Source organism: Gloeophyllum trabeum (assembly GCF_000344685.1).
Source record: "Gloeophyllum trabeum ATCC 11539 unplaced genomic scaffold GLOTRscaffold_00005, whole genome shotgun sequence".
In the NCBI taxonomy this organism is placed as follows: Eukaryota; Fungi; Basidiomycota; class Agaricomycetes; order Gloeophyllales; family Gloeophyllaceae; genus Gloeophyllum; species Gloeophyllum trabeum.
Genome location: NW_006920414.1, coordinates 1,336,205 through 1,359,060, shown reverse-complemented (window position 1 = coordinate 1,359,060; position 22,856 = coordinate 1,336,205). Strand labels below are relative to the sequence as shown.

Sequence of the window (22,856 nt, the reverse complement as noted above, 5' to 3'; positions counted from 1 at the left end):
TCTTTGTCTCCCTGTCTCAGATTGTCCATTATGCGTCTATCCACCTGAAAGCCTGGTCTTGTCTCACGGCCTACCTGAGCAGTGTCCTTTACCGAGAACGTACGGATTTGATTTGTGAGTCTTAGGCATGCTACTTTCAGGGTCATCGCTAATATTCTTCGATGGCAGTCCAGAATGGCGGTGGCCTAATATCCGGATGAACCGGCCATTCCCGCTACCAATTCCATGGTTAATGTCTGTCTATAAGTCACATCTTATTCAAGCGCCGGACGCTTGAAAAGGGGTCAATCCTAGCTGGCGCGGTATCTACGTTTCTGCTGCCTCCTACGGACCCTACCCCAGAAGACATACGGCTCGAACCTGCATCGCGCAAAGGTTCATCCCATCCACCGCATCGAGGTCGACAAAACTCCTGTGCCCGAACACCTTAACTCTCAAGCCAATAATAATGCAAGGGCAATACCCTCGGCGAAACGTCGCGACCTACTCTTAAGTTGGCAGGTAACACTGAAGGCACGGAGGAAACACTTGTACATTCTATGGATTCCTTTGCATGATTGTATCAGTAGTGTAATGCCAAATAGTATTCTGAGTCACCCAGAGAAGAAGGTTCATCTTCCGAGGAGAGTGAAAACGCAAGGCATGACGTTGTACAACAGTGTTTAATCAAAGGCGTATGATCGACAGACCATATATTACATGGAGATCCCGACTTCCAGATCTTTTTTACAACGCCGTCGACTCGTCCACATTGAGAATCAGAGTGGTGAAGAATCGGATCATTTCAATGAAGGCGTCGATCGGGATGCCTTGGCTTGGATGTCAGCAAGTCCAAATTCACTGTGTCAAACCACTCACTCTCGTTGACGGTATGAACACCTGAAAGTGCCTTGCCGGAGCCCTGGTTGTGGTGATTGTATCGGAAGATATTCTCAGTCAACTTCCAGTAATATCGAGTATCTGAGGTCAATGAAGCCTTAGCCTTGACAATCTGATGGGTGGACTTCAATGTTCTCACCAGTATTTCCTGTCATGATACCCGGGGCAACTACGATGCCGTCATCCTTCAAGGAACGATGCGTATTGTAGGTGGCCTTAATTGTGCCGCTCAGAATCTGGTATGCTGCTGCATCGGGGCCGGTAGGCGTGATGGGAGCGGGTTCCAAGGCAGCTCCCCAAGCATCAGAGAGCGTCAAGGTGCCATAGGAAGGTTCCGAAGTGATGGTTTCACCGAAAGCGGTGTACGAGAGGTTGAACTGCTTTGCGAGCTCCCTCAAGAGAGCCGTGTCATGGGCTTTCGCGCCGGCTACTGAGCTTGGGTGATGGGATAGAGTCAACATATGATTCAGGGATAGTTGACGGGAGTAGCATACCTTTCCGTGGCAATCCGGTGGTTGACCACGGCCCAGGCTCTCTCTGGCAAGGCGTTCGTCTTCACACCTCCGTCGATCAAGTCGATAGCTTGCGTGGTCCCTGCCAGGTTCTTCAATATCGGGTCCTTGAAGAGCTCCTTCTCCGCCTCCTTCAGTGCCTTGTCCGAGCTCACGGATTTCTTCAGACTCTTCTTGAGCGAAGAGGGAATTTGTGGGGCGTGCGCAGCGAGACACTGGAAAAAGCCGTACACGGGTGTGGCGCGGTTCAACTCGACCTTGTAGGGATTGGCTTCGTACTGCACCAACAACTGGGCGAGGATACCGATGGTGGTGTGCGGTGGCGGGATACTCGAGTGTCCACCGGGGGAGGTCACCTCGACGCGAGTGTCGAGGTAGCCCTTCTCGCCGATCCCAGGCACCGCGAGAACGGCGCCCTTCTGCTCGCCAAATCCTCCGCCCTCGTCGACGATCATGGCGAACGCGTTCTCGCCGTACGCGCCCTCGAGGTACTTGCCCAGAGCGGAAGCGCCGTGCAGCCCGCTCGCCTCCTCGTCGAAGCCGAACGAGAGCACGATGGTGCGCGTGGGCTTCCAGCCCTTGGAGATGAGGGTCTCGAGGGTGGTGAGGATCCCGATGAGCCCGCTCTTGTCGTCGGAGGAGCCGCGGCCCCAGATGCGACTCCCGTCGAAGTAGCCGGAGAAGGGAGGGTGCGCCCATTGGTCTACGGTAGTGGGATCGACCGGGACGACGTCTGCGCAGGTGGAGGTATCATCAGCTGTGACACTAGACGATTTTGTGGTGATATGGACAGACCCTGGTGTGCAGCGAGGAGCAGAGGCTTCAGGGACTTGTCCGACCCTGTCCACTCGTACGCAAGTCCGTAGGTGTTGACTTTCGTCAGGGAGAGAGTAGAGTGGACGAGGGGAAACGTCTTGAGCAAGTAGTTGTGGAACGGCCCGAAGACTTCCCATCGGGGATCCTTCCCGACCTCATCCATCTTGTCGAAGGACTCCGTTCTGCATGTAGGCGTTAGACGCAGCGATAGGTAGAGTAACACCCGCCAGAACGTACGGCACGCGAACTGCGCCTCCCAAGTTATCCACTGCCTTCTTCAAGAACTCATCCGTCCCGTAGCTGCTCCCCAAGCTCTGCCAGAGCTCACTGTGCTTCTCGGGCACCAGGGGCGTCGCCTGAGGACACAGGGCCGCGTCCGCGTTCGCATCGCCTGCAAACACGTCCTCCAGGGCAGGTAACGGCCACGAAGGGTTCAAAGACAAGGAACGCCTGCCCAGGAAGTAAGCACCGACTACCAGAGGGACCACAAGAGCCCTCTTGAACGCAGCTCGGCCAGGACGCTTGGTGGACGCGGTCGACGTCGGAGGGGGCAGCTCTTCCTTCAAGACCTTCATCGTCGGGGAGGGCGTCGAAGACGATGGGGCATTCATCCGCTGCCCCCATGATCTTTATATGCGTTCACACTAGAGGTTCTGTGTCGTAAGCAGGCGGGAATGGCGCTATCAATGGCCATACGCTTCGCCCTGGACGTGATAAGATACGCCCCTTCGCTGCCGCCGGCATCCCGCTCGAGTATCAAACGCGGTCCGCCTTCAAGCCTGTATATATCTCAGTACATATTGCGACTCAATTCCGCCGGGAAAGAGGTTTTAGAAAGCCATCTCGACAGCAATGCGATTAGCGTGGTAGATAATAACAAGCATCCCGTCATGAGCGGAGATAAGCGCGACGGCAGCCAGCAAGGTAGCCTGCGCCCAGATAATGCCAGCCAATTAACTCCAACTATAATGTACACTCCAACAACTGAACCCCAAGAGTCTGCTGCACTTAGCTGGAAGGGGGCGTGACCAGCCCGGTCCTTCCGCCGCTCGCGTACTCGATCTCCTCCATGCCAAGCTCACCCGCGACGTATTCCAGCTTCGAGCCTTTCGGGGGCTTGTACGTGTACAGGTCGGATGGTGATGGCGAGAAGGTCGAGGAGGGGAGACGGAGCTGTTCGGGCGGCGTGCGAGTGAGGTATAGGCGGTGAAGGGAGTCTTCGGCAGCCTGAGGAGGTCATACCGAAGGATATGAGTATATGAGGGGGGACGCGGAGCAAAGCGAGGGCTTACGCGGAATTCTGCCATTTTTAATGAGGTGCCGAACCCTTCCCCCAGTTGGTCGGCTCCTGAGTATATGCCGACAACGAAAACGGGTGAATTGGAGAATCGACCCGTCTCTGCGAGTAATCTGCAGTCGCCGGATGATCAGCTTCTGAGGCATGTTTCGCGGGCGAAGCAGTTCGCGCACCGGGATACAGGCCTCTCCCGCTCGAACTTGGCCACGGTCTCCTTGAGTGCCTTCTTCGGGTCTCGGAATTTAATGAACGCTCGGAGGTCAACTTCGCGGCTGAGGAAGAGGTCGTGGACAAACTGGCGCGTTATTGGTAGGGACCGGTGCTGGTACACGAGGGCGACTATGGATCGGGGTATGGAGGAGAGGGCGTCGGGAAGGAGGAGGGCGGGCTTCAGCGGGGTTGCTGTCTGTTACGTCGCGCGGGTATGAAGGGCCTCGTCTCGCGAAATGAGTGTGATTGTAACGCACCGTTCGATGCCATCGTAGCAAAGGCGTAGCACCAATCTCTGTCGCGATGCTCGCACACGTCTTGGCGCCGACATACGCGCTCACTGCTGCCTTCAGCACTCTGAGCGGTAGATGCGGATAGCTCGCATTCAGGTACTCCGAGGCGAACAGCCCCAGCAAAGAATTGCCGACCGTAGAAAGGTTGCCATTCGTCGCCGGCTTCGCTTCATTCGGGTAGTGTTTCTGGTACAGCGTCACAAAACTCGGATGCGTGCACGCCTGCTGCACTTCTGTCGGGGACAGCACCCTTCCCAGCCCCAGTCGGTGCGCAAGGGCTGTTAATGACGAGGCCGGTGGTGGTTGGAGGGCGGCATAGGTCTCGGGGTCGAATGCCCTGGGATTGGAGATGGCGTCGGGCGGGGGGAATGCCCTGGCGGAGGACGGGGAGACTGCTAGCTTTGCAGCGGTGGACGCGAGGCGTTTGTGCACATATCCCATGTCCCTTGCTACGCCAGCCCGCGTGCGCTGCTGCTGGACTTGCCACAACCTCGTCTTCCAAATTTTGGGTCACCGGCATTCTCCGCAGCTAGTCGGCATCTTCCCTGTCCCCGACTCAGACTTGGGGTATTAATTATCTTGCCTCAATCGTGAACGTCTGCGCATCGACTCACGAATACCTTCACCCCCCTATATGTGGACATCTAGGCCAGGGATATCGCTATGATACGGGTGCTCGTGCAGGCTCACTGATAGCTGTCGAAGAGTATATCGCAATCTGGACTGCTGGTGGGGAGCAGCCAGCCAGCCAACTGTCAACGCTGACAGTGGTATAACGGCACTCCATGCCAGCCCCCATGAAGCGCAGTTATCCCACCGTCAGCCAGCAACAAACAGCATAAAAGTCAGGAGTTTCTGTCTTATCCTCCATCAACTCAACTATCATGTCTTCATTCGCATCAGCCCTCAGCTCTACTACAACAAACGTCCCGCTCTTCGATGCGGTCTACCGTATCGTCGGCGCCAACGTTATCTCTCAGCTTCTCCACAATGTGTCTCCTGCGCTGCGCCTGTTCTTCTTCTTTCTCTTCGGGTATTCGACCACTCCTCAGTTGGATGCACCTCCTCCGATCTTCTTGTTGGACGCTCCTCCTCCTTCGTGGTACTCTGAGAAGATGATAGATACCCCAAACAGGATCTACCCTGTTGGCGCCTTTGTCTTTGGTTACATGATTCTCCTTGTCTTCGGCATCATCTTCAGTCTTTGGTCTCTGCATCATAGGAGGTCGCGTTCTCGTCTCTTCGACAATAATCCCTCAAAAGGGATTGTGGATTCCGTTTATTCCTTGGTTATCAACGCAGAAGCATCTCCTGCGCAGTTTACCGTGGATTACGAACAGGACCACGACGTCTTCGTGCGCGGCATTCAAGACAGTTCAAGAACTTCCGGCTTTCCCGTCTCTTCGTCTTTTGCCACCCAAGGCCCTAGCGATGGTGCCGTGTCCGAGACCCTGAATGTCACAAGGGACTCGTTCTCCGAAACGCCGACTTTGGTCGCGCAGTCAGACGAGCCTTCCGGCTCTTCTACGTCTTCTCTCTTCCCGCAGGACCCTGATATTGGCGCCGTATCTGAGACTCTGTCTGGTACAGGGGACTCACTTTCGGCAGCCGCGCCTGTGGTCACGGAATCAGACGAGCCGTCGGACTTTGCCAGGCTCAAGACGAAGACTGTGAAGAAGATGCAGGATATCGACGACCTCTTCGGGTGTATCCGCAAGAGCAAACTCGAGCACGAATTGAGGAGGCGCGAGGTCGACGCGCATCTGGAGGCTCTCTTCAAGCAGCCGTACATTGCGGGCGACGAGGCTCTGGTTTGGGAACGCGAGGACAATGCCTGGACTCCGAGGCCGCCCACGACCACTTGGGCCCAAGCCGAGAAGATCTTGGGTTATCGGCTTCCCAGCCCCGAGGAACTGCAAGAGAACATAGCTCGGCGTGAAGAGGCTGCAAAAGACCTGCCCGAGCTCCCCGAGCCGCCGCTTGTGGAAGACGATGTCGACGCTATCTACGACGACGTGCGAGTCTATCACCTCCATCGGAGCCGCTGCCCTCGATCACCTCTTTACCGTTGACGACCTCTGGTTCGTGCCGAACGCAAGTCAAGATGCTGCTGAAAGACTTCTCTATGGTTCCTATTGTTTCTATATCATATATGTATATGTATCTACGTCTGCCCCAAATTACTCTAAGTGAAGTAATCACAAGATAAAAATTGCGGATATAAGGAAAGAAAAGCTGGCGTGATAGGTCTGTACCAACCTTGCGTGCAGGCTACCGCGACTGTGGCACCAGAGAGACGCGTCGCGACGCGTGTTCCAAATTTAGTTTAGCTCCAAAAGACTAATTACAATCTACAAATAGACTTCACTTCCATTCATATCCGATCCTGCATTCGGACGCGTTGCTTCAGACCGAGACCTGCTTCAGGGCCACAGAACGCGATGGCAAAAGAAAACGCGACAGCACTCAAGGAGAAAGGCAATGAGCACTTCAAGAAAGGTGACATGGTGCAGTGAGTAGTAGTATTCGAGTATTGCGAACATCCATCAGACATCCGCGTCGCAAACTTGTACCCTGTTATTGGTCTAACCCGCCCCGCTTTGAAGGGCGGCAAAGTTCTACAAACTGGTCGGCGATTGTCTGGACTACCACTGTTTTGAAAGACTAAAACCTTGCACAGGCTGAGGAGGCAGCCCCGACAGATCCGGTCTACCCGTCCAACTTGAGTGCTGCCTTGTACGAGACTGGGGACTATATAAGCTGCATAGACGCGATTTCGCGTGCCTGGAAGCGCTTATCTACTGCATATCAAGAGTCTAACAGGAGTCTGCAGTCTCGCCTATCCCTCAGATTGGCCAAGGCTCTATGTCACGGAATCCGCAACGGATCAGTGAAATCTGAAGACTTGACGCGACACCGAGAGCTGATCATTGCTCTGAGTGACCCTTCCTCATTCCAAGAAGCTCAAGCTTCAGACCTGGAGAGCGCTTGGAAGGAATGGGACAAGCTGCAGCCGGAGCTGGATGACCGAGTCGAAGCTGTCACGACGGCTTTAGGTCAGCTGTCGCGTCTGCCAATATTCAAAGCCGTCTCGTAAGTCTTTCCCGTGCTTGCATAAGGGCTCTCGTTCTTAACTGTTCGTAGGAGTACATTCTTGCAGTACTATTCGGTGAGCAATCACTTGATCCCAGTATATGCGCATATATGCGGTCCTCTGGCAACTCACGGCACCTTCATAGATCGGTCATGATGATATAATGTCTATCATCGATAACTGGGGCTCGGGTTTTGCTCAACCCATAAAGCTGAACCAGTTGACTCCTGCGCAGCTATCTAATTTATCTTTCTTTTTCGGCGGTGTCGGCGATGGTGAGTGCTCAACACTGCTACGGGCTATAGATACTTAGCCGACCGTGTATGCAGCTCGACATGTCTTTGGCTCCCTGATCGGGTTCCATAAAGCATACTCAAAATTGTCCAGCAGCAAACGCAACAACGCCCGAGTGCATATGACCCTGTGCGACATACATCCTACGGCTCTGGCCCGAGACCTGGTACTCTTCATGCTCGTACAGCAGCTGATCGAAACATCCGACAAGGTCTCGGTGTTGGAGATCAAGGCGACGTTCATGTATATGTTTCTGGGCGTCATCATGCCCTCGTACTGCCACCAAAGGTCAGCTGTCCCCTGCCTGACCGATAGCGTGAACCTTTCTGACTAGTACGGTCAGGATGATGACGACTATCAATGACCTCGAGAAGCGCCTCCTGGACAGTCCACCGACATTGCCTGAATGGTTGCACGTCGATTCAGCAGCTGTCGAGCCCGTGCTAGACGTACTAAAGTACTGGAAGGCAGCCACGAAGGTCAAAACAACGCAGAAGGTCTTGGTGCACCATGATTATAAGCAAACCAAGAAGGAAAAGCTTTCCATGCTGGACTCGCTCAATCTTTCACCAGCATACAGAGCCATGCTCGACGCCCGTAAACAACAAAAGCGGGAGGAGGTGCAGAGGATGATGGGTCCAATGAGCGACGTAGAGCTTGCACGCCTATATAGCCTTGGCCCGGACCGCATGGGAGAGGACCCATGCAAGGGTAATAAGCTCACCCCGAAGCAGAGAGAGAAATTAGCAGATTATCTCCTTGACGAGCTCTACGTCAATAACACAGCAAGCAATAGCGATATGATTTTCGAGGAATCTTGGTACGAGCTCGCGGAGTGTTACGTACCGCCACCCGAACTCTGGGGAAGACATGAAGGCTTCCAGGTATTTCGTGCTCTTACAGACGGAAAGGTCACGGCTAGCGACCGTGAAGTATTACGCAAGGTATATGTTCGGGATACGTATTCAATGATGTACTGAACGTGCGCGTAGATCCCAGAACGAGTGGCGCGAACATGGTTGCCGAACATCACATTATTCGTAGGTCATAAGCCTGGAGTGCAAGGACTCTTTCTAACGCGTTCTGTGGGTCTCAGGACGGGGCTACGCACGGTGATCATGACTATCCGAATATGCGTTTCGATGCCTTCCAAGCCCCTCGGCAAGTCTTGACATTCAATGAGTGGTCGGGTCTGGAAGAGAAAGCTCCTTCAAGCGTAAAACGATATGCGCCCGTGTTCCTCCACATGTCCCATTTCCTGGACGCCACTATGAAGGCAGTCAAAGAATGTGGATCGTGTCTCAAGCTCGAAATACTGTACGGAGAGTTGACTCAAGAACTGGGGAAAATGAGGTTCGGCGGCGATCATACGCGTCCGGAGTCCTTCCCAAGACACTTTACAAGGATATGGTTGAGCAATGTGCCGTAGGTGGTATGCCTTTGCTGATAGAGTATCATTCTAAAGGGAGCTATCAGTGACTATACCCATGGTCCCATGAATATGGTACTGTATACCCTCCCCAATCTGCAGGCGGATCATAACATGTCTGCGGCTGCCTCGAATTGCCTGCTTAATACGGGAATTTGGCATGACGATACGGAGCTGATCCATACGTGGGTTTGCCATCTCCATCCCCTATACAGATCATGACAGAACCTGGTTACTAGATATACATTACTTCATCCGCATGATGTACCTCGCTTCCTAGGGTGCCGCCTGGTCCACACAGCCGCCATCCAAGACGTGCTCGTAATGGCACCTCTACCGTTACCTCGGCCGCTCACAGAACTGGCGTCTCGGTGGGAGCTCACTGCCTGGCTGACGAAGGTGCTGCTCTACACCATGGTCCCAGGGAACCCCGGGCGCATGGAGGCAGTCAGGGTCCGCCTACCCAACAGCCTGTCTGCGTTCATCGCCCTCCTCGTGCACCTGGGCCGCGTCGGGTTCCCCGCTCACTGGTTGTCCGAGTTCCTACAGAGTGTGTTGAAGGACGACCTCACGACGGATATCGCGCCGTACCGCGGCAAGCTCCCGATCCCGCTGTCGGACCTCCAGCGCCGGGTGCCGAGGCGGAAGGTCTGCCTGCACCCCCTGCAGGCGGAGATGGAGAACCTGCTTGCGACGGCGTACCGCGGGCTGCCGTTCGCACTCGCCCTTCCCGACGGGTTCGCGACGTCGCCCGACGAAATCGGCCTGTACGAGACACAGATCGAGCCGACGCTCATGAACGCGATGATGCCGATGCTGAACAACAACGACGCGACCAACTGCCTGCTGTTCTACAAGACGAACGTCGCGAGCGCGGACAATCTCGTCCCGCGCATCGGGAATATCGTCGAGGGCCAGAACCCGCCGAAGGCGGGGAGTATGTATATCATCACGGCGCCGGTGTATGTGGACACGCAGGCGAAGGTCGTGCGGTGGTCCATGAGCAAGGCGCGGTTCGGCCGGATGCGGTATGATCAGATGAAGAAGGAGAAGTGGGCGGTGGTGCTTTACCGCAGCGACACGTCGGAAGCAGGTGAGTGTACTTTGGTTGGCAAGGTACGATGGCAGCCGTCTGATATTATTCGCGATCTAGTTAGCCAGCCTACTCCGCTTTCGAAGTGGAAAGCTGTGAAGCAAGACTAGTGTTTTTTTGACGCAGGTTCCCGACTTTGCAAGAAATACTTACGTGGTAGGCACTACTAATGAAGACTCGCTAATAGATAACTGGGGTCCGAGGCACCGTTGAGTCCGGGTTTACATAGGTACGACACTAATTGGGCACGAGGTAAAAGACATGTATGATTTTAGGCTGCGCATGGCATTGGCGGTCTTAACAAACAGCTAACCTCATGTCGGATGGCTGCATTAAACTGACCGAGTATATTGAACCAGAGTGACCGTCGATACGGGCCATTGAGGGGTATGGAAGCTTTCAGCATGAACATTCAGAATAATTACGACAGGCCTCGAGCATATAAAGGACAATAAAAACAGAGGATAATGATACACTATCTAGTCAAGTAAAGAGAGCGGTGCGTCCATGGAGTGGATAAATAGAGAAAAACGCAGTCGAATGAAGGTTATGCATTATGTTTATACGAGATGGCGGGGAGCCTTCTGCTGCTCCTCGATCTCCTGCTGACGGCGCCGCTTCTCTTCCTCCATCTGCGCCTTCTGATCGGCGAGCTTCTGGAGGGGGAATGAGTGAACAGTCAGCGGGTGGAGGTGGGAACTGGACTTACAGCCTTGAGCGAGTTGACGGTTGAGAGGATGGTATCGAGGGTCGCCTCTGACATCTCGGCAACCTGTACCAGACATCGATCAGATGAGACTCGCAGAAGACCCTCACCCAGAAGACGTACCTTCTCAGTCGCCTTCATCTTCATATCCTCTATCCGTTCCTTCTCGTGGTCCCAGGCAGCAGCCTGCGGTGCGGCGACCACACGAGCAGCGGGCACGGGATCAGGAGCCTGCGCCTGCTCGCGCTGGCGCCTCGCCTCGATCTCCGCCTCCCGTCTCTCATGCCACCCCCAGCGCCAGTGCCTCTGCCCCTCGGGCGAGTCCCACGCGGGCCGCTCGTAGCGCGTGCAGTGGGACTCCTTGCCCTGCGCCGCGTTCTCTTGCTGGGGCGGCGGCGCGGCGAGCGTGTGGTCGGGCCGCCTGCAGAAGCCGTGCTGGAGGTACCACTCCTCGCGGCGGTGCATCCACCAGGAGGCGGCGAGCCCGCCGAGGACGAACCAGAAGAGGCGGTGGCCGCCGCCGGAGAAGCGCGCGCGGCGGGGGTGCCAGGGGTGGTGATACGGGCCCCAGCCCCAGGCGGGCGGGGGGCCGGCGGGGTGTTGCGGGGCGGACATTCTGGGTTTGGGTTGGGGTGTGGATGTGGGTGGGGAGGTTGTTTGTGGCGAAGAACGAGGACTGAGCGACGCGGTTGTGTTCGCTGGTGGTGCTGATGGTGGTATGGCGGGCGGTACTCGTTCATTTATATCCGACCCAGTGCTGGACGCAGCGCCGGCCGAGTATGCGACGTCAGCGCACTTGGCTTGCGCTCCGGGAGACATTTGACGATGGGATGGACGTAGGATCGCGCCATGGCCGAGGGGACGTGTGGCTGTCCGAATGCAGTGGATGCGCGGTGCCGACGAGACGCGCAAGGTCGGGTGCCAAACAACCCACCGCCGGCGTGAGATTGTGCGCGGCCCGGGAACTCCCGGTGCCACACTTGCTAAGGCTTGCGTCGCCAGCGCGGCCGCGCGGGTCGGCAGCTGTACTTGGGACACACAAGACTTGGAGGAGAAAGAGGTGCTCTTGTTCCTGCCTTTCCTTGCGGTTGTCTTCGTGAAGGTGTGCTAGTGAGGCGTTTCTGCGCTGCCCTTACCCGGTGGTTGTGATTCCTCTCGTGGCATGTACGGTCTGAAGCCTACAGTATCATCGTCACGCTTTCTCCAGGCGCACTGCTTGCTCTACTACTCTAGGTCATGGGGATCTATACAGGAGAGGCTAAAAGCCAATGTGGTGAATCGATGGGACGGCGGGATGCGAGTAAGGTTGGAACTACGTGGTTGGTGGCGGCCCAGGGCCTGCGCGCTAGTTGGTTGTGCCCACGTCTTGTGCAGAACGCCGGAGCTGAAATGGTCTTTGCTGTTGGATAAAGTTGAGTCTGCTTCCGATAAAACCTTCTGGACTGTGCGCTGGAGTCGGATATACGGCTACCGGAAACTGTGGTCGTGGCTTGGTTGGCTCGGATGTTTTAGCGATCTATTCGTGGAAGCGGAAGCAGGTGGTGGCGGTGGCGAGCCAGGCACGGGTGATCAGATTAGATCAAGGCCCTGGGAAATTTTAGTCGACGCTCGAGCGTCGAGCGCAGGCAGCTCTTGCTTGGCCTCAGCTCAAGCTCCCTGCTAGTCTCTCGTCTTATCGCCCTCCCCGTAAGACTCGACTTGCACTGGTCACGGCGCCCAAAATGTCCCGTCTCTCGCCGGTCGACACAAAGCACTCCTTCGTCGACTCGCCCGTCGCCGCGGAAGTCGACCTCGATGGCGTTGACTACGCTGACAAGCCCCAGCGCCCGCCCATCGACTACTCCTCCTTCTCCGCCTTCCATGCCTCCCTCTGGCGCCGCTTCCAGTCACTCTGGACCCGCCGCTTTGTCCTCAGCTTGCTCGCGGGCCAGGTCGTATCGCTCTGCATCACATGTACCAACGTCACCACGACGGAGCTGGTTAGTCGCAACTGGAGCTTGCCCACGACGCAGACGTGGTTCCTGTAAGTGTCAACGGGAGCTGGGCTTGAACGGATCTGTGGATTTGTGGGGGCTGAGCAGCTCGATAGGTACTTTTCGCTCTTCGTTGTGTACACCCCATACACCATCTACCAGTGTACGTGCAATACAGTCCCAACACGCAGCATTGAGCCCTCATCTTCCACACAGACGGCTTCAAAGGCTGGGCCAAAATGATCGCCAAGGACGGCTGGAAATACATTATCCTCGCCGCCTGCGACGTCGAGGGCAACTTCCTCGTCGTCAAGGCCTACAACTACACCACCCTCCTCTCGTGCATGCTCCTCGACGCGTGGGCCATCCCCGTCTGCCTCTTCTTCTGCTGGGTCTACATGCGCACGCGGTACCACTGGACGCAGCTGCTGGTGAGGAGCGCTGGCTGGTACTTATGTGGTGAATTGGAGTTGACGTGGGGACGATAGGGCGTGCTGGTGTGCGTCGGCGGCCTCGGGCTGCTCGTCGCGTCCGACCGCCTCACGGACAAGGACTACCCCGCGCTCAACATGGCCAAGGGCGACGTCTTCATGATCGTCGGCGCGACGCTCTACGGGTTCAGTGCGTCTCCCCCTTCTCCTTCACTCCTCACCCATCCTAATACTGCTGCTACTTGGAACAGCGAACGCGACGGAGGAGTTCTTCGTGCGCCGCTCGCCGCTGTACGAGGTCGTCGGGCAGCTCGGCATGTGGGGGACGCTCATCAACGGCATCCAGGCCGCGGGGCTCGAGCACAAGGACATGACGCAGGCGACGTGGAGCGGGATGAACAGTGCGTGTTCCCCCCCCCCCTTCTTCTCTCTCTTTTCACTTGTTCACCCTGCTCACTGACGTGGCCGGTAGTTGGCCTGCTCGTGGCGTACACGGCGGCGATGTTCATCCTCTACACGGTCGCGCCGCTGCTCTACCGCATGGCCTCGTCCGCGTACTACAACATCAGCCTGCTCACGAGCGACTTTTACGGCTTGCTCTTCGGGCTGTTCCTCTTCGTGCGTGTCCTCCTCCCCCTCCCCCCCTCCCCCCCGTCCCCTTGGCAGGAACTCAAGGTTGACTGCATGCAGCACTACCAGCCGTTCTGGCTGTACTTCCCCGCGTTCGCGGTCGTGCTCCTGGGGCTGGTGATCTATTTCTGGCACGCGACGCGTACGTCGTCTTCTCCCCCTTTGCCGTCGTACTATACGAATACTAACTCGTATCGCTGTAGCGGAGGAGCAGGGCAAGCTCGACCCCAAGGCGCCGGCGTACGTGCACCGGAGGGGGGACGTCACGGTGGGCGAGGAGAGGGTGTAAAATTACATAGACGTGGGTGGGGTTTGTATGTGTACTCTATACGTAGAGGCGGGCTTCTTGGATAATTATAAGATTGGGTGTACGACGGGTGATAACTTTCTTCGCCGACTATGCTGTGTGTTGCTACACCGGTCCGCTGGGGCTTCTCGTGAATGATGGATGTATGTCATCCCGCATACGGGGAGGATACGCACTGCGTCATGGTTATTCGTGGACGACGGTCCCCGAGAACACTGGCATGGAGGAGGTCATCTGCGCGCCCTCCAACACCTCATCGTATTCTCTAGCAGATGCGGCGGCGTATCCTCGGAACCGGTAGAGTACACGGCAGCCCGATGGCTTTCCACTTATCGTCTACAAAGGGCGGGTAGATAGATGGCTCGCGCATCGATAGCGCCTGGTCTGCACGTACGCTCGCGACGTCGACCATTGCCTCCTGATACACAACTGAGAAATTATGGCCAGCTTGAAGCCGCTCGAGCTTAGGTGGGGGATCATCGCGACCGGGAGGATATCAAGGGACTTTGTCTTGGTATGTACCACCACCCTTCCCGGTACCCCTATTGATAACGCGGACGCCCCTGCAGGACTTGCTCGTCGATCCCAAAACGTGAGTACCTGTGCCTGTGAGTTTCGTCAGGCCTAAGGAATATACTCGCAGACGCGACGTCCACGACGTCTCGCACAAAGTGACCGCGGTCGGGTCGCGGAGCACGGAGAAGGCGCAGGAGTTCATCGATCAGTATGTCAAGGACGGCGCCGTGAAGGCGTACGGGTCGTACGAGGGGGTGTACGACGACCCGGTGAGTACACGGTGCGACGCGGGAATGATTTCAGAGCGTGGATGATAATACTTGTCGGTACGAAGAACGTCGACGCTATCTACATAGGTGCGCAGATCCACCTTGCCACTTACCACCTGGCTGACCAACTCCTACCCAGGCACCCCGCACACGCACCACTACACCAACGCGCGCGACGGCATCCTCGCGGGGAAGCACGTCCTCTGCGAGAAGCCCGTGACGTGCAACGCCGCCGAGCTCAAGTCGCTCGTCGCGCTCGCGCAGGAGCGCAAGGTGTTCTTCATGGAGGCGCTCTGGACGCGCTTCCAGCCGCTCACAAGGGAGGTGCGCAGGATCGCGGACAGCGGCGTGCTGGGCGAGCCGGTGCTCATGCATGCGGACTTGGCGTTTGATGCGGATATTGAGAGTGAGTTGCTTGTTTGTAGGCTGTGGGAGGGGAGGGGCTGATGGCGCACAGATATTCCAAAGACGCATCGGATGTTGGATCCACAGCTTGGTGGGGGTGCGTTGTTGGATTTGTGAGTGTTCTTTAGTTTCGGGGTGTTTCTGAAGTGCTTATATCCTGGCAGAGGTCCTTACCCGACCATCTGGGTGAGTAAAGCCAAGTGAGTGTGCGACGTACACCCAGCCGACCAGTGGATATTGCTAGGCTATCGTGGGACTCTATGAGCACCCGTCCAACAAGCTCGCCCAGCCCTCGGCGGTCACTGCCGCGATGGTCAAGACACCCATTACGGGCGTGGACAGCGCGACCTCCTGGACCGTGTCATTCTCGAACGGCGACTTTGCCGCACACGCGAACCTGAGCGTCAGCATGGTGATCCCGTCGAACGAGCCGGGCGTGACGATCCGCTACCGCAAGGGCGTCATCAAGGTCGCCTCGCCGATCTTTTGCCCCAAGTCGTTCACGGTGCAGTACTTCAACGAGAAGGGGAAGGTGTACAAGGAGGAGACGAGGGTATATGAGTATGTCGGGAGCGGGTGGCACTTCCAGGCGGACGAGGTGGCGAGGTGCGTCCGGGACGGGAAGCTGCAGAGCGATTTGTGGGGGTGGGATAAGAGCATACTAGAGATGACGGTGTTTGATGAGGTGAGTCGGTGTGTTAGATTACCTGCTCCTCATGCTGAATTGGCGCCTGCGCTGTCTAGGTCCGTCGCCAGGGCGGGTATGTGCTCCCCCCGGGGGTCGAAAAGGTTCAGTGAAGCGGACGGTAGCGAAGGTGGCATGCACCTGGGTACCTGGAATATCCAAACGTGAAACTTCGTGTATCAGCAGTGTGTATTGACAATTGTAACGTGCTTTGGCGGGACGCCTGGAGTCTGGTGGTTGTGAAATCATCCGGATCAGGTACCATGTTCTAAGAGTTCTCCGGCCTGGATCAAAAATCTTTCCAAGGCGGTGCAACGAAATGGAGAGTCGGTCTAGGTTCAAGAAAGGCCTGTACCTGACGGATGCATCGAATGTCCTGAAGAGTGCTGCGTTCTACTACTAGGGGGTCTAGTTGGTTGATTTACTGCACTCAGCCAATACGGATTTATATCCATCTTGATATATCCTAGGTTACCATGTTCTCTGCGTGAAAGGTCAGATACGTGGGTGTAGAGGTACAGCTCTGAATGCAACCGGGGAATTAGTAATGGTATTAGCGCACCTTGAATGAGCTCGTCCTATGTTCCGGTCGGTATCCCTGCCGCAGGCTCCTGACCGCGTAGTGATGCTGCAGAGACCATCTGTTGCGAGTAAGGAATTTGTCACATTAACGTGACACTTGTAACAGTCACTGCCCCCGGAGAGCCAGTCTCCGCCAGGCGTTCCCGCCGTTGTTGCTCGCCTTTAGCTTAGACGCTCGCCGTTGTCCGCTCCAAGTCTGGCGACGCTGAATACTCTCTGGACGCTGGCATGAATGACGTGGGCGCCCAGGACTGGTCTCAGGCATCGGGCGCATCGTCCAACCGTCGGCAGGACGGTTCATCGTCGGTCTCTATGGCCTCGCAACTGCCAGTAGACTCACATGGCCCCGGCGCTGCACAGCTGCAGCCTCCCAACGGCCCCTCGTCTGGCCCGTACAGCGCACCGCCGTCGGGGTCGTCTCGTTTGCCCGATCGCCCTAATATCCCGACGAGGTCGTCGACCGTGGGCAGCCCGCACGACCTCGAGCATAACAAGCAGCACCAGGCGTTCGGCATAACCCAGTCTCGGAGCGAGGACATGAACCACTCTGGATCTGGCAATGCTGCAGGCGCTCATGGCTCTAACTCTACCGCGCCCGTCTCTGCCCCCGCCCCTGCGTTCCTGTCTCCTAGTCGGCCTACTACGCCCAGTAGCTCTAACAACCACTCTCAGTCCCCCACCCGCGACAATCAGGATGGATCACCCCGTCGTCTCAGTCTGACATCGTCTTCTTCGGCATACTCTGGTACTTCGACAACGCCAGGCGGCGGGCCTGGATCAACGACCTCAAACTCGACTAGCATTGCATCCGCGTAAGTGCTCTCTCCCTTGGTTTCATGTGCCCAGGGCAGGATGGCTCAAGGAGATGGTGGTCGGGATGGTAGCTCGTGCGCAGCATGTGGGAAGCCTATGCAAGGAGCGTTTGTGCGAGCCTTGGGGACAGTCTACCATCTCAATTGCTTCAAGTGTATGGTGAGTGTCCCCGCCGCCGCCGGTATACACTGTATGACGTCGCTCCCTAGGACTGTGGCACAGTAGTTGCTTCCAAGTTCTTCCCTATTGAGAGTGAGGGCAAGCAGTCACCGCTATGCGAGAGAGATTATTTCCGTCGCCTGAATCTGATATGTGCGAAATGTGGGATGGCTTTACGGGGCAGCTATATTACGGCATGCAGTACGTGGATCAATCCAATACCCATGTGCGTCAGTGTTAAATTCGAATCATTCACAGACAAGAAATTCCACGTTGAGCATTTCACGTGCTCCCTCTGTCCGACTCTCTTCGGTCCTCAGGACTCGTACTACGAACATGAAGGAGACGTTTATTGTCATTACCATTATTCCACGCGATTCGCGACCAAGTGCGCTGGCTGTAACAGCGCGATCCTCAAGCAGTTCGTGGAGATCAATCGCAACATGCGAGACGAATGTTGGCATCCGGAATGCTACATGATCAACAAGGTAAGGCTGTATACGATGAGTATTCTATGAGACCAGGGACTGACTACTGCCCGTAGTTCTGGAATGTGAAGATTGTGTCTCGTAGATCAGCAAACTCGCCCACGCCTTCTGAAGCTCCTGGCCAAGAAGAGGAGCCGCCTTGGGCGGAGGAGGAGCGTCGAGAGACAGCACAATCGCTACGAGAGAAGCAGGTCAGAATGGAACAACAGGTATACAGGATCTGGACGTAAGTGATATTCTGCTGTACTTCGAAGCTGCCCTGAAATAATGCATTTATAGTGTATTATCAGCGTTCGAGGAGTCGAGCGCGGCTTGCATCTCGGACATGTTGCGGCAGGTCAGCAACGGTCAATACCTTGAGGCCATCAGAATGGCGGAGAAGTTCATTCTTCACGTGGAGGTCCTCTTTGCAACGATCGACGATCTGGAATACTGGTTCGCCTCTCTAAGTGTGAAGGGTACGTTTCACAGTCGTTGACCACCCGAATCTATTTGAATTCAGCGATCGGTCTAGGTATGTCTCACGTTCGGGAAGCTCGCATGCTTTGCCGTAAGACGGTCGACCTGTTGAAGCTGCTTTCACACACGCAAGAGACCGGCGCGCGGAGGATGGGTATGACACAGGAGTTGCTCGCGCTTGTGACAGGCCTCGCACACTACCTCAAGATTCTGATCCGCATCGCGTTGACCGGTGCGCTTAAACTCGAACGCGACTACAACGTGCGAGAAGCGATGACGTCCTTCCTGGACAAGCTGCATCTGCTAGCCGTACAGGGCGGCAACCCGACCGCAAAGAGGATGATCAAGGGCGCGCACGGCGAGTACCTGCCACCCAGCAACAGTGGCAACTTTGGTACGCAGGGCGTCACCTATGGGTTTCGGAGCCTGGCCCCAGAGAATGCTGGGGAGTCTCCATTCTCGGTGTCCGCGACAACAAATAAGTCGAACCCGCCTTCGGATCTGTGTGTCAAATGCAACCAAACGGTCGAAGAGGATTGCGTGCGGCTAGGGACTTACCAGCGGTGGCATTCGCATTGTATACAGTGCCAGACATGCGGGAAGGTTGCTGCGGTGCCTGCTGCTAAGGAGCAAAGTACACCGAAGACCGGTGACGAGAAAGACAAGGACGCTGCACCAAAGCTATCTACGGCTCGTCGACCACCTGCGAATACTGGCATTTTCGTCTACGATCCGGACTCGATCAAGGAGTTACCTTCGTTCGGGGATGTGCCAACGGTGATATACTGCACGGAGCATGCCCATCCTGGCTGCAAGGGTGGATTCCAACCTGTATCAAGGCTTGAGCAGTACGCGTTCTTGCTGAACGTTGCACTACGACGACTCTACATCCTGCTGAAGAAGCTTGGCGTAGTGCCTTCATCTCCAGGTGCGGTCTGATGGTCAATGTGTACTAACCTACTCATATGAACTGATCAATTCCGCCTCGTAGTGTCGTCGCCCAACGCAGTCTCCCAGCGGACGGAGCACGACCCATATCGCAATTCAGGCGATATCGTGAGAATGAAGTCAGTTCATCTAGATCGGAAACTCTCTGCGACAGCACGATTGCCCAAACGGTCTACCATCGTTGAAAGTCCATCTGGCAAGAGCGCACATCCGAACACGCTGCATACGCAACGATCTCAGCCCGAACTGGAACAGCAGCGAGTGCAGGCTCATGCCGTCCAGCAGGTACCTTCATCGTCCAGTCGAGCCCCTCCTCGCACTCCCGTGCAGCAGCAACAGCAGTCCCCTCAGTATCCGCCTGGCCGCGCACATCGGGCTGACTTGGGTCCTTTGGATACCAATTCTCCGAGCCAAGTAGTGCGGCCTCCGTTCGCCAGGAGTAATACGGAGGTAATGATAGTCGATGATTCGGCTCCTAATTCCCCTGCGGGTCCTCCAGACGAGGCGCCAGTCCCCAGCGTAGATGATGGGATCACGCTTGCTGATATCCCACAACTGGTGGAAGCCGCGCAAGCTCGGGAGCAGCATCGATCATTGCCTCGACAGACGTCTGTTCCATACATCGCTGAGCTCAGTGCCCTCGAGCTTACAATTGTCAAACACGCGGCTGTCCTCGCCCTTACGAAATCTCCCCTAAAGGACCAGTTCGATCTGGATGAGATCCTTGAGATGATCGAAACCAAGAAGAGTGGGTTCTGGGGAAAGCTGTTCAAAGGCGACAAACAAAAGAACCGCCAGAAGAAAGGTACGAAATTCTCTCATGTCTAGGGTGCAGTAGTTGAAGGTCCTGTAGGCGTTTTTGGCGTGCCGCTCGAGCTCCTGGTTGAGCGGGAAGGATCAGATTCCCTGTTAGGCGCTTCCCGTGCGACGCTGAGAGTACCAAGTTTCATCGACGATGTTGTATCCGCCATGAGACAAATGGGTAAGTTGTGACTCATTCTTGAAGTGGACTTGTCATTGACTTGCTTTCGTTTCGTCAGATATGTCGATAGAGGGGATCTTTCGCAAGAATGGAAACATCCGACGTCTGAAAGAATTGACGGACGCCATCGATCGAGATCCGTCGTCCGTTGACTTGACGCAGGATAATCCGGTACAATTGGCAGCTCTGCTGAAGAAGTTCCTGCGAGATCTCCCGGATCCGCTTCTAACGTTCAAGTTACACCGTCTGTTCGTCGCATCACAGAGTACGTGTTATCTTACCCTCAGGTTTCGTCATCTGGTGACACTCGTATAGATCCTACTGCGGTTCCGAACGAGGCTGAGCGGAAGCGTCTGCTGCACCTCATAACGCTTCTTCTGCCCAAACCCCATCGGGATACCATGGAAGTTCTATTCGTCTTCCTGAAATGGGTGGCATCGTTTGCCCACATGGATGAAGAAACTGGGAGCAAGATGGATCTGGGCAACTTGGCCACCGTGATATGCCCCAGCATTCTATACTCACGAGGCCGAGACGCAGTGCGGGACGAAAGCTTCAGTGCTATCCGAGTTGTCACGTCATTGCTTGAGAACCAGGATGAATTCTTTACTGTTCCTGAGGAGCTCTTGCCTATCCTCCAGGATCAAGATTACTTCGCCAATAGCGTCGATCTGCCCAGCCGAGACTTCATGAAGAAGTGCGATACTTACATGCGACTTAAGGCGGGCGGTCGAACACCCGGTTTGATGTCGCCGACTCTCGGAGGCTCCCCTTTCTTCAGCAATTCCAACAGTGGCAATATCTCAAGTCTCAGTAAAGGATCTGATGGGCATGATTCTCGTTCTGTGACGCCACGGTAGCCATCGCTCTGTCTTTAGTTGATATCCCGTGAAACTGACGCACATTATAGATATCTCCCACAAAACATGGAAAGACCTGCCATGACCGCTGCTCCCTCCGACGGTTATCTGCGCAACGGGGTACCCAACCGCTCCCGCGAGCAGTCCCCGCCGACGCTCATGCATTCACCTCAGTCATATCCGCCTCCTTCGACTCCCTCTTCTATAGCTCAAGGCCTCGCATCGATACAATCACCGCAACCTCGGAACGCGAATATACCAAATGATATGGAATGGGCTGCCCAACGCCACGCACCTCAACCTAACTCACCTTCACCTCGGCCGCGACCGAATTCCTACTTGCCCAGGAATAGTGGGGAACATCCGAATGTCATGCCACCGAATGGTCATGGGGCACCCGCCGTGCAGCTGCGGCAACGAACATGATTGCCCGGGAGTGTCTCATTTTCTCATGTTGTTTGGTTATCGGCTGCAAGCACTGCACTGTCGCCTTTCGCACCTTTATTTCCGTATCATCTGTACTTTACTATACGTTGCCTTCATTGACGCTGTGTCACGGACAATCTGCATTACTCATATACCCTCACCAACTTAGTCTCGAATCAGGATAAGTGGTCCGCCTCTGGGCACAGAGCAGTGACAGGTCCCACCGCATATCGACTACGGTAACAGAAGCATAGCGGAGGGAATACTACCACCTCATGCGTCCGGAGGTTATCACACCCTCAGGTACCGGAAGTCCGGGGCATGTAGAGCATACACATGATGCATATCATTTTGTGCGTGAAGTAGAGCAAGTACCGACAAAAACAAACATAGGACAGAAGCAAACGCGCGTTTACTTGAGCGGGATGCTGTAAAGGAATAATGAGAGATGGAGTGACGAGCCAGGGAGAAGGCACGTACAATCGAGATGCTGAGGGGTGATAAAGTAACACGGTCAACAAGAACTATCATACTGGGACTATGCAAGCGAAACGTACAGTGGGTGGCTCCAATACCGGGACGACCGTGCTTAACGGGCTTGTACGAGCAGGAGAACTCAGCAAGGTAGTGGCCAGTCATTTCAGGCTTGATTTCGACAGAGTTGAACACCTAAAAAGTGTTTGAGAAGATCCAAATCGGAGCCTGAGCGACCATCTGCCTACCTTGCCATTGTAGATGCCGACGACACTGCCAATCATCTCTGGGACGATAATCATGTCGCGCAAGTGGGTCTTGACTACGGCAGGCTTCTCATTTGGCGGAGCCTCCTTCTTGGCCTTCCGCAGCTTCTTGATGAGACCCATGGGCTTGCGCTTCAATCCCCGCTGGAACCGACGACGAGCACGGGCGTGGACGACCTGTTTTGCGTTCGTTCACATCTGCCCGAAATCCGATGATCCACATTCACGCTTACCTCCATGAACTGCCCAATTGCACGAAATGTAAGCATTGACGAAACAGACGAGGATCAATTGCACGCACCTCCTCATTGCTCAGATCAAGGAGCTTGTCGAGCTCGATACCACGGTAAGAGAAAGTACGGAACGTCCGCTTCTTCTTGAGATCAGCGGCGACTTGGGGGTCGGTAACGTCAGCCTAGCACAATCCCTGTCAGCAATGCTTTCGTCAGTCCATCTAGCAGCAAAGACTCACCATCGTCGTTGAGGGGGCGTTTGTCGTTGAGTGTGTCGGCGGGGAGGGACTGTGGGATTCGGCCGGATTTGGGTCGCCGCATGAAGAG

General features: G+C 55.6%; 8 protein-coding genes across 8 annotated transcripts; 4 read left to right on the top strand and 4 right to left on the bottom strand.

The window, feature by feature from the left end:
• Positions 1-386: 386 nt before the first annotated feature.
• Positions 387-2,828, bottom strand: GLOTRDRAFT_138197 (carboxypeptidase S). Its single transcript, XM_007867009.1, has 7 exons — positions 2,445-2,828; positions 2,187-2,389; positions 1,374-2,124; positions 1,019-1,314; positions 859-960; positions 488-809; positions 387-412 (listed from the first exon to the last, which is right to left on the bottom strand). The coding sequence occupies exons 1-6, from the start codon at positions 2,816-2,818 to the stop codon at positions 727-729; spliced, it is 1,809 nt and encodes a 602-aa protein (XP_007865200.1). The 5' UTR covers positions 2,819-2,828; the 3' UTR covers positions 387-412; positions 488-726.
• Positions 2,829-3,027: 199 nt separating this feature from the next.
• GLOTRDRAFT_115716 (ribonuclease III) lies at positions 3,028-4,483 on the bottom strand. The gene is made up of 4 exons (XM_007867008.1): positions 3,972-4,483; positions 3,678-3,910; positions 3,500-3,617; positions 3,028-3,434 (listed from the first exon to the last, which is right to left on the bottom strand). Exons 1-4 carry the CDS (start codon positions 4,446-4,448, stop codon positions 3,216-3,218), a joined length of 1,047 nt encoding a protein of 348 aa, XP_007865199.1. The 5' UTR covers positions 4,449-4,483; the 3' UTR covers positions 3,028-3,215.
• A 2,198-nt stretch (positions 4,484-6,681) lies between these two features.
• On the top strand, positions 6,682-10,027 carry GLOTRDRAFT_40012 (uncharacterized protein; the record flags this gene model as incomplete). The annotated part of the gene is made up of 9 exons (XM_007866619.1): positions 6,682-7,095; positions 7,247-7,376; positions 7,431-7,644; positions 7,739-7,892; positions 7,935-8,327; positions 8,388-8,435; positions 8,492-8,820; positions 8,872-9,009; positions 9,064-10,027. Coding segments are annotated over 9 exons (2,784 nt in total), but the record flags the coding sequence as incomplete, so codon positions are not given.
• Positions 10,028-10,477: 450 nt separating this feature from the next.
• On the bottom strand, positions 10,478-11,238 carry GLOTRDRAFT_92909 (uncharacterized protein; the record flags this gene model as incomplete). Its single annotated transcript, XM_007867007.1, has 3 exons — positions 10,478-10,573; positions 10,627-10,689; positions 10,747-11,238. 3 exons carry the CDS (start codon positions 11,236-11,238, stop codon positions 10,478-10,480), a joined length of 651 nt encoding a protein of 216 aa, XP_007865198.1.
• Positions 11,239-12,261: 1,023 nt separating this feature from the next.
• GLOTRDRAFT_59745 (DUF914-domain-containing protein) lies at positions 12,262-14,053 on the top strand. The gene is made up of 8 exons (XM_007867006.1): positions 12,262-12,646; positions 12,713-12,759; positions 12,813-13,027; positions 13,085-13,217; positions 13,279-13,428; positions 13,500-13,645; positions 13,718-13,799; positions 13,861-14,053. The coding sequence occupies exons 1-8, from the start codon at positions 12,345-12,347 to the stop codon at positions 13,944-13,946; spliced, it is 1,161 nt and encodes a 386-aa protein (XP_007865197.1). The 5' UTR covers positions 12,262-12,344; the 3' UTR covers positions 13,947-14,053.
• A 321-nt stretch (positions 14,054-14,374) lies between these two features.
• Positions 14,375-16,066, top strand: GLOTRDRAFT_75159 (NAD P-binding protein). Its single transcript, XM_007867005.1, has 9 exons — positions 14,375-14,478; positions 14,534-14,556; positions 14,608-14,749; positions 14,815-14,836; positions 14,889-15,155; positions 15,207-15,267; positions 15,319-15,340; positions 15,399-15,839; positions 15,899-16,066. Exons 1-9 carry the CDS (start codon positions 14,404-14,406, stop codon positions 15,950-15,952), a joined length of 1,107 nt encoding a protein of 368 aa, XP_007865196.1. The 5' UTR covers positions 14,375-14,403; the 3' UTR covers positions 15,953-16,066.
• A 742-nt stretch (positions 16,067-16,808) lies between these two features.
• Positions 16,809-22,828, top strand: GLOTRDRAFT_75157 (uncharacterized protein). The gene is made up of 18 exons (XM_007867004.1): positions 16,809-17,233; positions 17,306-17,393; positions 17,444-17,594; positions 17,652-17,881; positions 17,938-18,107; positions 18,161-18,339; positions 18,396-19,268; positions 19,332-20,093; positions 20,142-20,270; positions 20,329-20,535; positions 20,586-21,126; positions 21,181-21,984; positions 22,037-22,046; positions 22,114-22,225; positions 22,279-22,475; positions 22,532-22,538; positions 22,598-22,711; positions 22,769-22,828. Exons 1-12 carry the CDS (start codon positions 16,959-16,961, stop codon positions 21,554-21,556), a joined length of 3,981 nt encoding a protein of 1,326 aa, XP_007865195.1. The 5' UTR covers positions 16,809-16,958; the 3' UTR covers positions 21,557-21,984; positions 22,037-22,046; positions 22,114-22,225; positions 22,279-22,475; positions 22,532-22,538; positions 22,598-22,711; positions 22,769-22,828.
• On the bottom strand, positions 21,969-22,850 carry GLOTRDRAFT_128409 (ribosomal protein S19; the record flags this gene model as incomplete). Its single annotated transcript, XM_007867003.1, has 7 exons — positions 21,969-21,984; positions 22,037-22,046; positions 22,114-22,225; positions 22,279-22,473; positions 22,530-22,538; positions 22,598-22,689; positions 22,769-22,850. The coding sequence occupies 7 exons, from the start codon at positions 22,848-22,850 to the stop codon at positions 21,969-21,971; spliced, it is 516 nt and encodes a 171-aa protein (XP_007865194.1).
• Between the last annotated feature and the right edge of the window lie 6 nt (positions 22,851-22,856).

Excerpts from the sequence above, each read along its gene's own strand:
- GLOTRDRAFT_59745 (XM_007867006.1), top strand. The coding sequence starts at position 12,345 with ATGTCCCGTCTCTCGCCGGTCGACACAAAGCACTCCTTCGTCGACTCG. Across the intron at positions 12,647-12,712 it reads ACGACGCAGACGTGGTTCCT|GTACTTTTCGCTCTTCGTTG; the intron begins GTAAGTGTCAAC and ends GCAGCTCGATAG. Across the intron at positions 13,028-13,084 it reads ACCACTGGACGCAGCTGCTG|GGCGTGCTGGTGTGCGTCGG; the intron begins GTGAGGAGCGCT and ends TGGGGACGATAG.
- GLOTRDRAFT_75159 (XM_007867005.1), top strand. The coding sequence starts at position 14,404 with ATGGCCAGCTTGAAGCCGCTCGAGCTTAGGTGGGGGATCATCGCGACC. Across the intron at positions 15,156-15,206 it reads GTTTGATGCGGATATTGAGA|ATATTCCAAAGACGCATCGG; the intron begins GTGAGTTGCTTG and ends GATGGCGCACAG. Across the intron at positions 15,840-15,898 it reads AGATGACGGTGTTTGATGAG|GTCCGTCGCCAGGGCGGGTA; the intron begins GTGAGTCGGTGT and ends TGCGCTGTCTAG.
- GLOTRDRAFT_115716 (XM_007867008.1), bottom strand. The coding sequence starts at position 4,448 with ATGGGATATGTGCACAAACGCCTCGCGTCCACCGCTGCAAAGCTAGCA. Across the intron at positions 3,911-3,971 it reads TGCTACGATGGCATCGAACG|ACAGCAACCCCGCTGAAGCC; the intron begins GTGCGTTACAAT and ends GCGACGTAACAG. Across the intron at positions 3,618-3,677 it reads CGGGAGAGGCCTGTATCCCG|ATTACTCGCAGAGACGGGTC; the intron begins GTGCGCGAACTG and ends CGGCGACTGCAG.
- GLOTRDRAFT_138197 (XM_007867009.1), bottom strand. The coding sequence starts at position 2,818 with ATGAATGCCCCATCGTCTTCGACGCCCTCCCCGACGATGAAGGTCTTG. Across the intron at positions 1,315-1,373 it reads CACCGGATTGCCACGGAAAG|CTCAGTAGCCGGCGCGAAAG; the intron begins GTATGCTACTCC and ends CCATCACCCAAG. Across the intron at positions 810-858 it reads TGTTCATACCGTCAACGAGA|GCATCCCGATCGACGCCTTC; the intron begins GTGAGTGGTTTG and ends ATCCAAGCCAAG.
- GLOTRDRAFT_75157 (XM_007867004.1), top strand. The coding sequence starts at position 16,959 with ATGAACCACTCTGGATCTGGCAATGCTGCAGGCGCTCATGGCTCTAAC. Across the intron at positions 17,234-17,305 it reads TCGACTAGCATTGCATCCGC|CTCGTGCGCAGCATGTGGGA; the intron begins GTAAGTGCTCTC and ends TCGGGATGGTAG. Across the intron at positions 20,271-20,328 it reads ATCCGCCATGAGACAAATGG|ATATGTCGATAGAGGGGATC; the intron begins GTAAGTTGTGAC and ends TCGTTTCGTCAG.